At 39.9% G+C, this 12,851-nt stretch overlaps 1 protein-coding gene across 1 annotated transcript; it reads right to left on the bottom strand.

The window, feature by feature from the left end:
- Positions 1-1,823: 1,823 nt before the first annotated feature.
- On the bottom strand, positions 1,824-8,493 carry LOC120033599 (insulin-like growth factor-binding protein 5). Its single transcript, XM_038980018.1, has 4 exons — positions 8,160-8,493; positions 2,541-2,758; positions 2,300-2,419; positions 1,824-2,032 (listed from the first exon to the last, which is right to left on the bottom strand). The coding sequence occupies exons 1-4, from the start codon at positions 8,491-8,493 to the stop codon at positions 1,895-1,897; spliced, it is 810 nt and encodes a 269-aa protein (XP_038835946.1). The 3' UTR covers positions 1,824-1,894.
- Positions 8,494-12,851: the final 4,358 nt, after the last annotated feature.

Here is a 12,851-nt window from a genome sequence, read left to right as displayed (position 1 = left end):
TCTGAATCTGGGAATCTTCCAACTGGGATTTCTGAAAAATCTGGCAATTTTGGGGAAAGTTACCGGAATTTTGCAACCCTACTTCCACAGCATAGAGCAAACAAAAGACATAACAAACCTTCCTATACATCAATACATAACTTTATTTAAATAAATGCTTTGTCGTTACAAAAAAGACAAGGTTAAAATACATCAATTACACAGTGAATAAATATGACATATCTGTGATATTCACATAGATTTGTTAGTAACACTTCACTTAAAGCCAGCAGGTGTATTGCATTGTAAGAATTGTCATAAGCATGTATGACCCTCTTATAACGTCTTACCATCGTCTCTGATGGACCCTGACCAAACAGCTATGTTCAGCCTGTTAAAAAATTGCAGCAAAGAAGCATTATACCGTTTGACTTTGAGTAAATTGTTACCTATTTGCTTTTTTATCACGAATATGGAATGTTTGAGATTTCATGGTCTTTCATACAAGCCAGCTTAAGACTGAGTTGAGAAAGTCTCCTTTCCAAGTCTCCTATGCATTCTAGTGGCAGGCATAGGCTGTACACACAGCCCCTGTCAAAGCTATTGGCATGTTACCATACCATGAAAAAAGGGATGTCTATTTCAAGGAATGTCAACAAAATATCTGACAAATGTTTTGAGCTTCAATAAAATGATTTGATTTAATTGAATATCATGTTCACAAACGGGACGTAGGATCAAAAAGTATCATCACGGCCTTATATCGTGGAGACTTATATCTTCACACTCGTCAACTCATGGGTCTCTAGCAACCAATCTCCACATCCACATACTGCTAAAATGTCCTCTGTCAACGACAAGGCCTGATAATCTGGATGTAAATCTGGATTCAAAGTCATGAGAGAGAAGGCACTGAGATTTCCATAGAAACCCAAAGATCCACACCTTTCCAGGGGTCATACAGTAGAGTCCTAGGCAGAAGACTGTGTTGTGGTCAGACAGGAGGCTACGAGAAGTCAATAGAAACGGCGTGCAACATTTGCATGTGATTTGAGCCTGTGTTGGACTTTTCAAAGCACCTGTACTTTCTTGGCTGTCGTTTATAAACGACAAAACAAGCAAATGACTGTCATGATGTGTTTTTGAGGTGATCTTTTTTCTATACTTGACGGAAGGTAAGGCACAATACAGACTACTAAAGGACAAAGTATAGGAGGCACACACACACACACACAGTCATTTCATACAGTCACCCCTATGAAACTATATTGAGACACAACCCATCAGAAGTAGCAGTTGATGGGTTTATTAAGATAGCTCCTGTAACAACCTACTGTATACGAGCAGTTACTAGTTCTTAAGACCCTCAACTCAGAACAATCTGTGAGACAAAGTGGAAGAAAGGCAGGACTGAAAAAAGCTCTTCTCATCTCATCACACTCAGAAGGACATACAAGGACATAGACCCAAACTGAGACAGTAAAGTACTTTCAATCACTGAGGTTCTCTTGTAGGGAAGTGCTCTGAAGGGACAAACATTTGGACCAAGAGAACAGAGTTATGTTTAAATACGAACCCAGATTACTGTGCTCCCCAGTAAAGAGTTCCTGTCAACATCACGATAACAACATTGGTGAAAAGATGAGCTTTACTCTTTAGCCTTAAAATGTTGTTTCAACAGAATCTAATATCTTTTAAATCAGAGCACATTGTTATATGTGCTTTAAAGGGAGGTTATAGGACATCTCAGTATAGTTGGATGTATAGTTTAAAACCATGTGTATGTACTGTATCTGTGCCCTGCTTTCCTGATTTGATTGGCTTTTGCATATTTTGCATGTACATGTGATTTGCAGGAGTAGGGGTAAAGGGAGGCGGGCCTTGGCTCATGTCAGGTGACCAAATTGGCCATCGCTCATTCGTTTTTGTTGCTGTTGCTCTCCGGGTCTTTGCACTGGATGTCCACTCCACTGTAGTCAGTGCCAGGGAGCTGCACGCCAAAACGGTCCACACACCAACAGATCCCCCGCTTCCGCCCACGTGATGGTTTACACTGCAGGAGGAGAGGAAATAGCAGGGAATAAGATGCAATACAATGAAATGAAATAGAATAGGATAGAATGTGATAGGAATACAATGAAATGAAATAGAATAGGATAGAATAAAATAGGATAGAACAGGATATAATAGGATAGAATATAATAGGATAGGATATAATAGTATAAGATAGAATGAAATAAGATAGAATAGGATCAAATTAATAGAATATGATAGAATAGAATAGGATTCCATAGTATAGGATAGAATAGTCTATGGGTACCTGCTTGTGCTTGAAGAATCCCTTCTTGTCACAGTTGGGAAGGTATAGGGACAGAGCTAGGACTCTAGATGTGTTTTTCATCCTCTGAATGATCCCGTCCAGCTTTCTCCTGCAGGGTCCCTACACACATACAGGGTCATAGTTTAGGGCAAGTATGGCTTGTGTTGGTGCGTGTGTGTGTGTGTCTGCGTGTTTGTCTGTGTATACACTGTATATATGTATGTATATATGTTCAACTTACAAACTCAGGCTGCAGTTTGTCCAGGGCGAGGGTTGAGTAGTCAAGGCTGCTGACAGAGTGGAGCTTGGCCTGCTGTCTCTTGCGGTCTTTAGCCTGTCTCATGGCCTGAGCCTTGCGGCTGCTGATGTGGTCTCTGCCCCCGTACAGAGGCACCTTGGCCTGGGGCAGCAGGGACTCTGGAACCTCTGCTAACATAGCTTCCTCTGGAGAATAACCATCTGGGGAGACAGAGAGTCAGAGAGGATGATGATGGTGGTCGCGGTGGCGGTGAGGAAGAGGAGCAAGAGGAAGAGGAGGAGGTGAAGGGGAGGAGGAAGAGGAGGAGGAAAAAGAGGAGGAAGATGAGGGGGGGGGAGGAGAAAGAGGGGGAGCAAGAGGAGGAGGAGAAGGAGGGGGAGGGGAGGAGGGCGAGGAAGAGTAGGAGGAGGATGAATATGAAGAGGAAGAGGAGGAGGAGGTAGGAAGAGTGGGATACTGTCAAGGTCTTCCACATCGGTGCAGATGAAGGAAAATAGTTGAAGAGATGCAGCCGGTTTAGACAGAGCCTCTCCTAACACTAAAAGGAGACCTTGAGGTTTCCCAATCAAGAAATCTCCAGCTGACTCATACAATGTGTGCCTACTTCTCACATGGTCAGTCAGTGGTTAAGGGAGTTATTCGCCACAGTCCATTTACAAGCATTTCTCCATTCTCTTAATCTGATCCTCTTCTCACTTTCCCCCACCCATTGGTGGAAAAAGTACCCAACTGTCATACTTGAGTAAAAGTAAAGATACCTTATTAACAGAAAATGACTCAAGTAAAAGTCACCCAGTAAAATTCTCCTTGAGTAAAAATCTAAAAGTATTTGGTTTAAAATATACTTAAGTATCAAAAATAAAAGTATAAATAATTTCAAATTCCTTATATTAAGCAAACCAGATGGCACCATTTTTTATTTATTTTTATTTATGGAAAGCCAGGGTCACACTCCAACACTAAGACGTAATTTACAAACAAAGCATTTGTGTTTAGTGAGTCCGCCAGATCAGAGGCAGTAGTGATGACCAGGGATGTTCTCTTGATAAGTGCGTGAATTGGACTATTTTCCTGTCCTGCTAAGCACTCAAAATGTAACGACTTCCTTTGGGTGTCAAGGAAAAGGTATGGAGTAAAAAGTACAGTATTTTCTTAAGGAATGTAGTGAAGTAAAGGTAAAAGTAGTCAAAAATAGAAATAGTAAAGTACAAATACCCCAAAAAACTACTTAAGTAGTACTTAAGTATTTTACACCACTGCTCCCACCCTCTATCTGGCTCTCTCCTGCCTCTCTTCCAACACTCTCTCTTTTTAAACTGGACAACTACAAATCTTGTGTACATATTTACTCATTTATGGCATTGAATTGACTCCATATAATATTTGGAGTGATGAATGCCATGAATCAGTTAATACTGTATGTATACAAGACTTGTACTGGAGTTGTTGCATGTGAGGTGGAGATTTCCTTTTGCAGAGTCCCTGGCTTGTAGCTGGAGCAAAATATAAACTGTGACATAGCTGGATTAGGGCCAAGAAAGTGGTGTGGTCTATCATGTCAATGCAACAGTCCTCTCAAGTAAATGCTTGGCACATGCAATGGAAGACATGACTTTTAAACTGGAACATCCAATGAACATACAGCATTCTACACCTCTCTCTCTCTCTCTCTCTCTCTCTCTCTCTCTCTCTCTCTCTCTCTCTCTCTCTCTCTCTCTCTCTCTCTCTCTCTCTCTCTCCCTCTCTCTCTCTCTCTCTCTCTCTCTCTCTCTCTCTCTCTCTCTCTCTCTCCCTGTCTCTCTCTCTCTCTCTCCCTGTCTCTCTCTCTCTCTCTCTCTCTCTCTCTCTCTCTCTCTCTCTCTCTCTCTCTCTCTCAATTCAATTCAATTCAAGGGGCTTTATTGGCATGGGAAACATGTGTTAACATTGCCAAAGCAAGTGAGGTAGATATTATACAAAAGTGAAATAAACAATACAAATTAACAGTAAACATTACACATACAGAAGTTTCAAAACAATAAAGACATTACAAATGTTATATTATATATATACAGTGTTGTAACAATGTACAAATGGTTAAAGCACACAAGTTAAAATAAATAAGCATAAATATGGGTGTCTCTCTCTCTCTCTCTCTCTCTCTCTCTCTCTCTCTCTCTCTCTCTCTCTCTCTCTCTCTCTCTCTCTCTCTCTCTCTCTCTCTCATTCTCCTCCCCTATCTTCCTTTCTCCTCTCTCTACCCCTTGTCTGTGAATGACAAATGCGAACAGCTCCTATAAAACTGGCAAGAATCCCTGGGTCTTGCCAAATCCAAATGTCCACATCTCTAGATGCTTATTTCAGCAACCCACTTCATCTGTCATAAAGATATTAACACTGACTAAAGATAGACCATATGCAGCAGGGACAGATATATAAGCATAAGGAATGTTTCATTACAACAAAGTTAAAAGAGTTATATAATACATAAGAGTTATAACAGTTACATATTATAGAAGAGTTAAGAGTTATATATTATAAAAGAGTTATAAGAGTTAAATATGATATAAGAGTTATACAAGTAATATATTACATAAGAGTTCTAAAAGTAATATATTACATACGAGTTATAAGAGTTACATATTACATAAGAATTATAAGAGTTATAAATTATATACGAGTTATAAGAGTTATATATTATATACGAGTTATAAGAGTTATATATTATATACGAGGTATATATTAAATAAGAGTTATATAATATGTAAGAGTTATAAGAGTTATATATTATATAGGAGTTATATAATATATAAGAGTTATAAGAGTTACATATTATATAAGAGTTATAAGAGTTATATATTATACACGAGTTATAAGAGTTATATATTAAATAAGAGTTATATAATATATAAGAGTTATAAGAGTTAAATATTATATAAGAGTTATAAGAGTTATAGATTATATAAGAGTTATAAGAGTTATAGATTATATAAGAGTTATATAATATATAAGAGTTATGAGTTATATATTATATACAAGTTATAAGAGTTATATATTAAATAAGAGTTATATATTATATAAGAGTTATATGAGTTATATATTATATAAGAGTTATAAGAGTTATAGATTATCTAAGAGTTATGTAATATATAAGAGTTATAAGAGTTACATATTATATAAGAGTTATAAGAGTTATATATTAAATAAGAGTTATATAATATATAAGAGTTATAAGAGTTACATATTATATAAGAGTTATATATTATATACAAGTTATAAGAGTTATATATTAAATAAGAGTTATATATTATATAAGAGTTATAAGAGTTATATACTTTATAAGAGTTATAAGAGTTATATAATATATAAGAGTTATAAGAGTTACATATTATATAAGAGTTATATATTATATACAAGTTATAAGAGTTATATATTAAATAAGAGTTATATATTATATAAGAGTTATAAGAGTTATATACTTTATAAGAGTTATAAGAGTTATATAATATGTAAGAGTAATATGAGTTATATATTACATAAGAGTTATAAGAGCTATATATTACATAAGAGTTATATAATATATAAGAGTTATATATTATATAAGAGTTATAAGAGCTATATATTACATAAGAGTTATATAATATACAAGAGTTATAAGGGTTATATATTATATAAGAGTTATAAGAGTTATATACTTTATACGAGTTATAAGAGTTATATATTATATAAGAGTTATAAGAGTTATATAATATGTAAGAGTAATATGAGTTATATATTACATAAGAGTTATAAGATCTATATATTACATAAGAGTCATATAATATATAAGAGTTATATATTATATAAGAGTTATAAGAGTTATATATATTATATAAGAGTTATAAGAATTATATAATATATAAGAGTTATATATTATATAAAAGTTATATATTATATAAGAGTTATATAATATATAAGAGTTATATAATATATAAGAGTTACAAGAGTTATATAATATATGAGAGTTATAAGAGTTACATATTATATAAGAGTTATAAAAGTTAAATATTATATAACTTTTTTATATATATATTTTTTAATGTAATATCTTCTGTTGTTCTTGTCTATTACTGTTCTTTACTTTGTCATGTACTTGTATGTTTCATTTGGACCCAAAGTGCAAGTAGCTAATGGGGATCCTAATAAACTAAACTATACCCCGCTAAACAGGCGATTGAGTGGTATGTCACAGGGGTTGAGAATATCTCTTGTGACATCATCGCTCCCTTCATCCTTCCTAGATTATTCTCAGAAAAGAGAATTCCCTCTTCAGTCCACCAGTTCCGCTGACACTATTTCTCTCCCAAGGCTGGCGCGTAGGCAGCATAGCCCAGTATAAAACCCAATCAAGTCCTCACTTCCTAATCTGGCCCTCTCTAATCTTGCCAGTGCTGCTGACTGAGGGATTCAGTGGGTTATGATGCATTTCCTGATCTTGGCGAATTTGATGCTCTCGAAATCCCACAGATTTAGATGTAACGAAAAGACTCCTTATCCCCTTCCTCTCTCTTTCTACCTCCCACTCTCTCTGTCTTCATCTCTCTACCTCTTTATCGCTCTCTCGCTCTCTCTCTCTCTGTCTGTCTTGCTCTGTCTTTATCTCTTTCTCTCTCTCCTCCCCCTTGCCCTCTGTCCTCTCTAAATTCTCACACCCTGCAGGAAATGAGAAGAGGTGGTAAATCTTATCCAGCAGCAGGCTGGCAGTCAGAGAGACACGCTCGGCTAACATTCTGCTGAATCACTGCACAGCTTAAAGATGATGATGGAGGGAGAGATGGAAAGAGGCAGAGGAGAAGGAGAGGGGATTTAAAGGAGGAAGAGTGAGATAGAGAAAAGATATTGGTGAAGGAGGGGAGAGAGAAATTACTTTGGTGAGAAAGAGTTGGAGGAAGAAATCTAGCCAGAGAAAGATGTAGAGATTACTTATTGCAGGTGAAGCTGAGGGAAGGGGGGGGGGGGGGGGGCATGGCAATGGAGAGAGGGAGGGTTGAGGGGGAGGAGGGTAAAACGCTGATCCCTCTCTCTTCAACAAATTTCAGGGGATAAAATTAAAACTAAAGCTTGGGGGAAACCCTGTGAATGAATGTGACACTTGAGAAACCCGCTGACTAAGTGCTAATGTGTCAGACACAGTGACTGTCCCTCAAATGGCCCTCTAAAGAGCTCAGGAGGCTCTAAAATTATTGTAATCTTCTTCACCTTGTTTCATGTACCAGGCACTAGGTCACTCATGCCAAGATGATGCCCTTGAAAACCCCTGATTTTCAGCTCTCAGCTGTGTGTTATCAATCAAACAATCTTGGCAATACATGTGGTGGATTTGGAATACACTACAGGGTGTGGTGTTTTTATGTGTGTGTGTGTGTGTGTGTGTGTGTGTGTGTGTGTGTGTGTGTGTGTGTGTGTGTGTGTGTGTGTGTGTGTGTGTGTGTGTGTGTGTGTGTGTGTGTGTGTGTGTGTGTGTGTGTGTGTCTAACAAATGGGATAATCTGCCGATGTAGTTCCAATAAAGATATATGTGTCTACATATTGAAATACAAATGGTAAAAAATGATAATTCAGTAAATGAAGACTCATATTTACCCCTGCCTGGATGCAGCGGCTTGTACATCTTCTCGTTGGCGCACACTCCTCTCCCGTGGAGGAGCGCGTGCAGCGGTTTCTCCTCCCCGCTCTTCGGCAGGCATCGGAGCCCGTGCGTGCAAGTCCCCGTGTACACCCCACACGACTGGCCCTCGGGGAGCGCGCAAGTCAGGCAGCAACCACAGCCAGGCTCCTTCACCAGCTGGCATCCCACCGGCACTGGCGGACACATCGACATAGCCTTCTGGTCACACGGTTCGCACGGTACGAACGAGCCCAAACAACCCGACTCGCTTAGGAGAAGCGTTGCCAGGAGTGAAAAACTAACCAGCATATTGTTTCAAATTAAAATGTTTACAAACATAAAACAACTATAATCAACTACTATGTGTACTACATGGAACGCTTGCAATGCTTTCGATCATTGGGGTTTTGGGGCGAGAGTCCTTGAAAGAGTTACCATCCACAGGTGGCCTGCGTGCGTAAAAGTCCCTCAATCACTGTATCAGATGCTAAGGTTCCACTCTTCACCCGGGCGAAGTGCCTGCGTTGTCTTTATTGTGTCAAATGTCCAATTACATTCGAGGTTAGATTGTCCACCGCGAAATAACCCGAGTCTTCTCCTTTTGGGCTTTCAAATGTCGTTTTACGCATGCACATCAATTGTCTCCAAATGAAGAAGAAAAAAGCAGGGATTGTCTTGTAGAAGAACCAATCTCTGTAGGCTGTCCTCCCCGCACGTGTTCTGCACATACAGTATAATATGTGGCTTTGAGCTTGCCTTTTTAAAAACTGCCAGAGGCGAATCCTGTAACGATGGGTATATGTCAAACGACGTTGATGGGGGAGGGCGCACTTGTCAACTCCGTGCGGTGCTGTTGATTGTACAGGGCGGGTCCTGACAAGTCCCTTCTACCGCTGGTTACAAGGCGATGCTGAGGGCAAATAAATAAAACCAACTGACTGGGACCACAATGTTTTGGGGAATATCTGCAAGTGCTGGATGTCCCCTGCATCAATCATGGACATTGACAGGGAATAAATAAGCCTATCTATTTGTAGGCTACAATTTCTCTTTGAAATACACTATTCTGGTGTATCTTCTGATGTTTTTTTGTAATCAGGTGGGGAGGTGTTTTTAAATAATGAATAAAGTAACACCAGTGATCCAGCCTTGAGATGTATTGGCTGATTTTAGGACCAGTGGACTGGACTGTGTCTACATTACAAACGTTATTTGCCTCAAAGCAACATCTGCAACTCTTTGAGGAGATAAAAAGTTGACCAACTGAGGTTAAATATTTGGCAGATGATGTTAGCCCCACCTCTGCAAGATGTTTCCTGGAAGCTCTCCCAGCTAAACTGGGGTCACTGTGAGCTGTGGTTGTCTGTAATATGACAGCATGTGGTCAAGATAAGCCTATGGTCAGTATAGTTTGCCAAGGTCGATGTGACCTTGAGTACATTGTGTAGTTGTTGATTTGCCAATGTCAGATAATAACAAGTAGACAAGAGTGTACTACAGCCAGAAGATGCTATGGCATCTTACTGTGTAATATTTGTAATATTGCCTGTGTGTGTGTGTGTGTGTGTGTGTGTGCGTGCGTGCGTGCGTGCGTGCGTGCGTGCGTGCGTGCGTGCGTGCGTGCGTGCGTGCGTGCGTGCGTGATGTTGCCAAATTTAATCTCCGGTCCTTTCAGCTCCAAGTAATATTAACCCATTCTCTGCTTGATTTCTCTCTTTCTCTCTTTCCCTCTTTCTTTCTTTGACCCCTAACCTTCCCCTCTTCTCCCCCTCTCTCCTCCCTGCTCTCTCGTTCAGTCTGGACGAGCAGAAAGAGACGAAACAAGGGCATTGAACTGAAACCTGCCAGACGTCTGTCTCTAGTCTGTCTCTAGACTGTCTCTAGACATCTGTCTCTAGTCTGTCTCTAGACGTCTGTCTCTAGTCTGTCTCTAGTCTGTCTCTAGACATCTGTCTCTAGACATCTGTCTCTAGTCTGTCTCTAGACGTCTGTCTCTAGACTGTCTCTAGACGTGTGTCTCTAGTCTGTCTCTAGACTGTCTCCAGTCTGTCTCTAGTCTGTCTCTAGTCTGTCTCTAGACTTTCTCTAGACTTCTGTCTCTAGTCTGTCTCTTGTCTGTCTCTAGACGTATGTCTCTAGTCTGTCTCCAGACGTCTGTCTCAAGACGTCTGTCTCCAGTCTGTCTCCAGTCTGTCTCTAGGCGTCTGTCTCTAGTCTGTCTCTAGACGTCTGTCTCTAGTCTGTCTCTAGAATGTCTCTAGACATCTGTCTCTAGTCTGTCTCTAGACTGTCTCCAGTCTGTCTCTAGTCTGTCTCTAGTCTGTCTCTAGGCGTCTATCTCTAGTCTGTCTCTAGTCTGTCTCCAGACGTCTGTCTCTAGTCTGTCTCTAGACTGTCTCCAGTCAGTCTGTAGTCTGTCTCTAGACGTCTGTCTCTAGTCTGTCTCTAGTCGTCTGTCTCTAGTCTGTCTCTAGTATGTCTCTAGTCTGTCTCTAGGCGTCTGTCTCTAGTCTGTCTCTAGACATCTGTCTCTAATCTGTCTCTAGTCTGTCTCTAGTTTGTCTCTAGTAGTCTGTCTCTAGTCTGTCGCTAGTCTGTCTTTAGTCTGTCTCTAGTCTGTCTCTAGACGTCTGGCTCTAGTCTGTCTCTAGAAGTCTGTCTCTAGTCTGTCTCTAGACTGTCTCTAGACTGTCTCTAGACGTCTGTCTCTAGTCTGTCTCTAGTCTGTCTCTAGACATCTGTCTCTAATCTGTCTCTAGTCTGTCTCTAGGCGCCTGTCTCTAGTCTGTCTCTAGTCTGTCTCTAGTCTGTCTCTAGTCTGTCTCTAGACATCTGTCTCTAGTCTGTCTCTAGTCTGTCTCTAGATGTCTGTCTCTAGATGTCTGTCTCTAGTCTGTCTCTAGTTTGTCTCTAGTAGTCTGTCTCTAGTCTGCTGCTAGTCTGTCTTTAGTCTGTCTCTAGTCTGTCTCTAGTCTGTCTCTAGACGTGTGTCTCTAGTTTGTTTCTAGACGTCTGTCTCTAGAGGTCTGTCTCTAGTCTGTCCCTAGACGTCTGTCTCTAGACATCTGTCTATAGTCTGTCTCTGGTCTGTCTCTAGACGTTTGTCTCTAGACGACTGTCTCTAGTCTGTCTCTAGACATCTGTCTCTAGACGTCTTTCTCTAGACGTCTGTCTCTAGTCTGTCTCTAGACATCTGTCTCTAGTCTGTCTCTAGACATCTGTTTCTAGACGTCTGTCTCTAGTCTGTCTCTAGACGTCTGTCTCTAGTCTGTCTCTGGTCTGTCTCTAGTCTGTCTCTAGATGTCTGTCTCTAGTCTGTCTCTAGTCTGTCTCTAGACTGTCTCCAGTCTGTCTCTAGACGTCTGTCTCTAGATGTCTGTCTCTTGTCTGTCTCTAGTCTGTCTCTAGTCTGTCGCTAGTCTGTCTTTAGTCTGTCTCTAGTCTGTCTCTAGTCTGTCTCTAGACATCTGTCTCTAGTCTCTCTGGACGTCTGTCTCTAGTCTGTCTCTAGACGTCTGTCTCTAGTCTGTCTCTAGATGTCTGTCTCTAGACGTCTGTCTCTAGTCTGTCTCTAGACGTCTGTCTCTAGTCTGTCTCTAGTCTGTCTCTAGACATCTGTCTCTAGTCTGTCTCTAGACATCTGTCTCCAGCCAAAGGGTTCATTGTGCTGCACCAGGCTACTATGCAAAACATATCAGAGATCAAAATGCTGTGTTCTCTTCAGACAGCTGAAATAAGCCCATATGTTCACCATATTTACATTGGTGATTTACCCAGCTGATTTCAATAGGGTGGACACCGAGACAGCTTCTACCCCTAAGCTATAAGACTGCTAAATAGCCATAATACTGCTAAATCGTTATTTAAATGGTTACCTGGACTATCTGCATTGACCCTATTGTCACAGACTCTATGCACAGTCACAAGACTATACACACTATATACAAAACCCACACACATTCACATGCACTACATACGCACACACAGACATAACACACACACACCCATACCGACACAACACACACAAACACATACACACGCGCACTCACACATACACACATACACTTTCACACTCATCATATGCTGCTGCTTTTTTGTTCTTTATTGTTACTCATATTATTATCTATCCTGATGTCTAGTCACTTTACCCTGCCTTGGTGTACATATCTACCTTAAATACCTTATTATTATCTATCCTGATGTCTAGTCACTTTACCCTGCCTTGGTGTACATATCTACCTTAAATACCTTATTATTATCTATCCTGATGCCTAGTCACTTTACCCTGCCTTGGTGTACATATCTACCTTAAATACCTTATTATTATCTATCCTGATGTCTAGTCACTTTACCCTGCCTTGGTGTACATATCTACCTTAAATACCTTATTATTATCTATCCTGATGTCTAGTCACTTTACCCTGCCTTCATGTACATATCTACCTCAAATACCTTATTATTATCCATCCTGATGCCTAGTCACTTTACCCTGCCTTCATGTACATATCTACCTCAAATACCTTATTATTATCTATCCTGATGTCTAGTCACTTTACCCTGCCTTCATGTACATATCTACCTCAAATACCTTATTATTATCTATCCTGATGCCTAGTCACTTTACCCTGCCTTCATGTACATATCTACCTCAAATACCTTATTATTAT

This window comes from Salvelinus namaycush, chromosome 40 (assembly GCF_016432855.1).
Source record: "Salvelinus namaycush isolate Seneca chromosome 40, SaNama_1.0, whole genome shotgun sequence".
Classification (NCBI taxonomy): domain Eukaryota; kingdom Metazoa; phylum Chordata; class Actinopteri; order Salmoniformes; family Salmonidae; genus Salvelinus; species Salvelinus namaycush.
This window is presented reverse-complemented; position numbering and strand designations above follow the sequence as displayed.

Bases quoted from the DNA above. Each gene is read 5' to 3' on its own strand.
- LOC120033599 (XM_038980018.1), bottom strand. From the start codon at position 8,493: ATGCTGGTTAGTTTTTCACTCCTGGCAACGCTTCTCCTAAGCGAGTCG. The intron at 2,759-8,159 runs GTAAATATGAGT...CTGTCTCCCCAG, and splicing joins GCCGCTGCATCCAGGCAGGG to ATGGTTATTCTCCAGAGGAA. The intron at 2,420-2,540 runs GTAAGTTGAACA...GTATGTGTGTAG, and splicing joins ACAAACTGCAGCCTGAGTTT to GGACCCTGCAGGAGAAAGCT.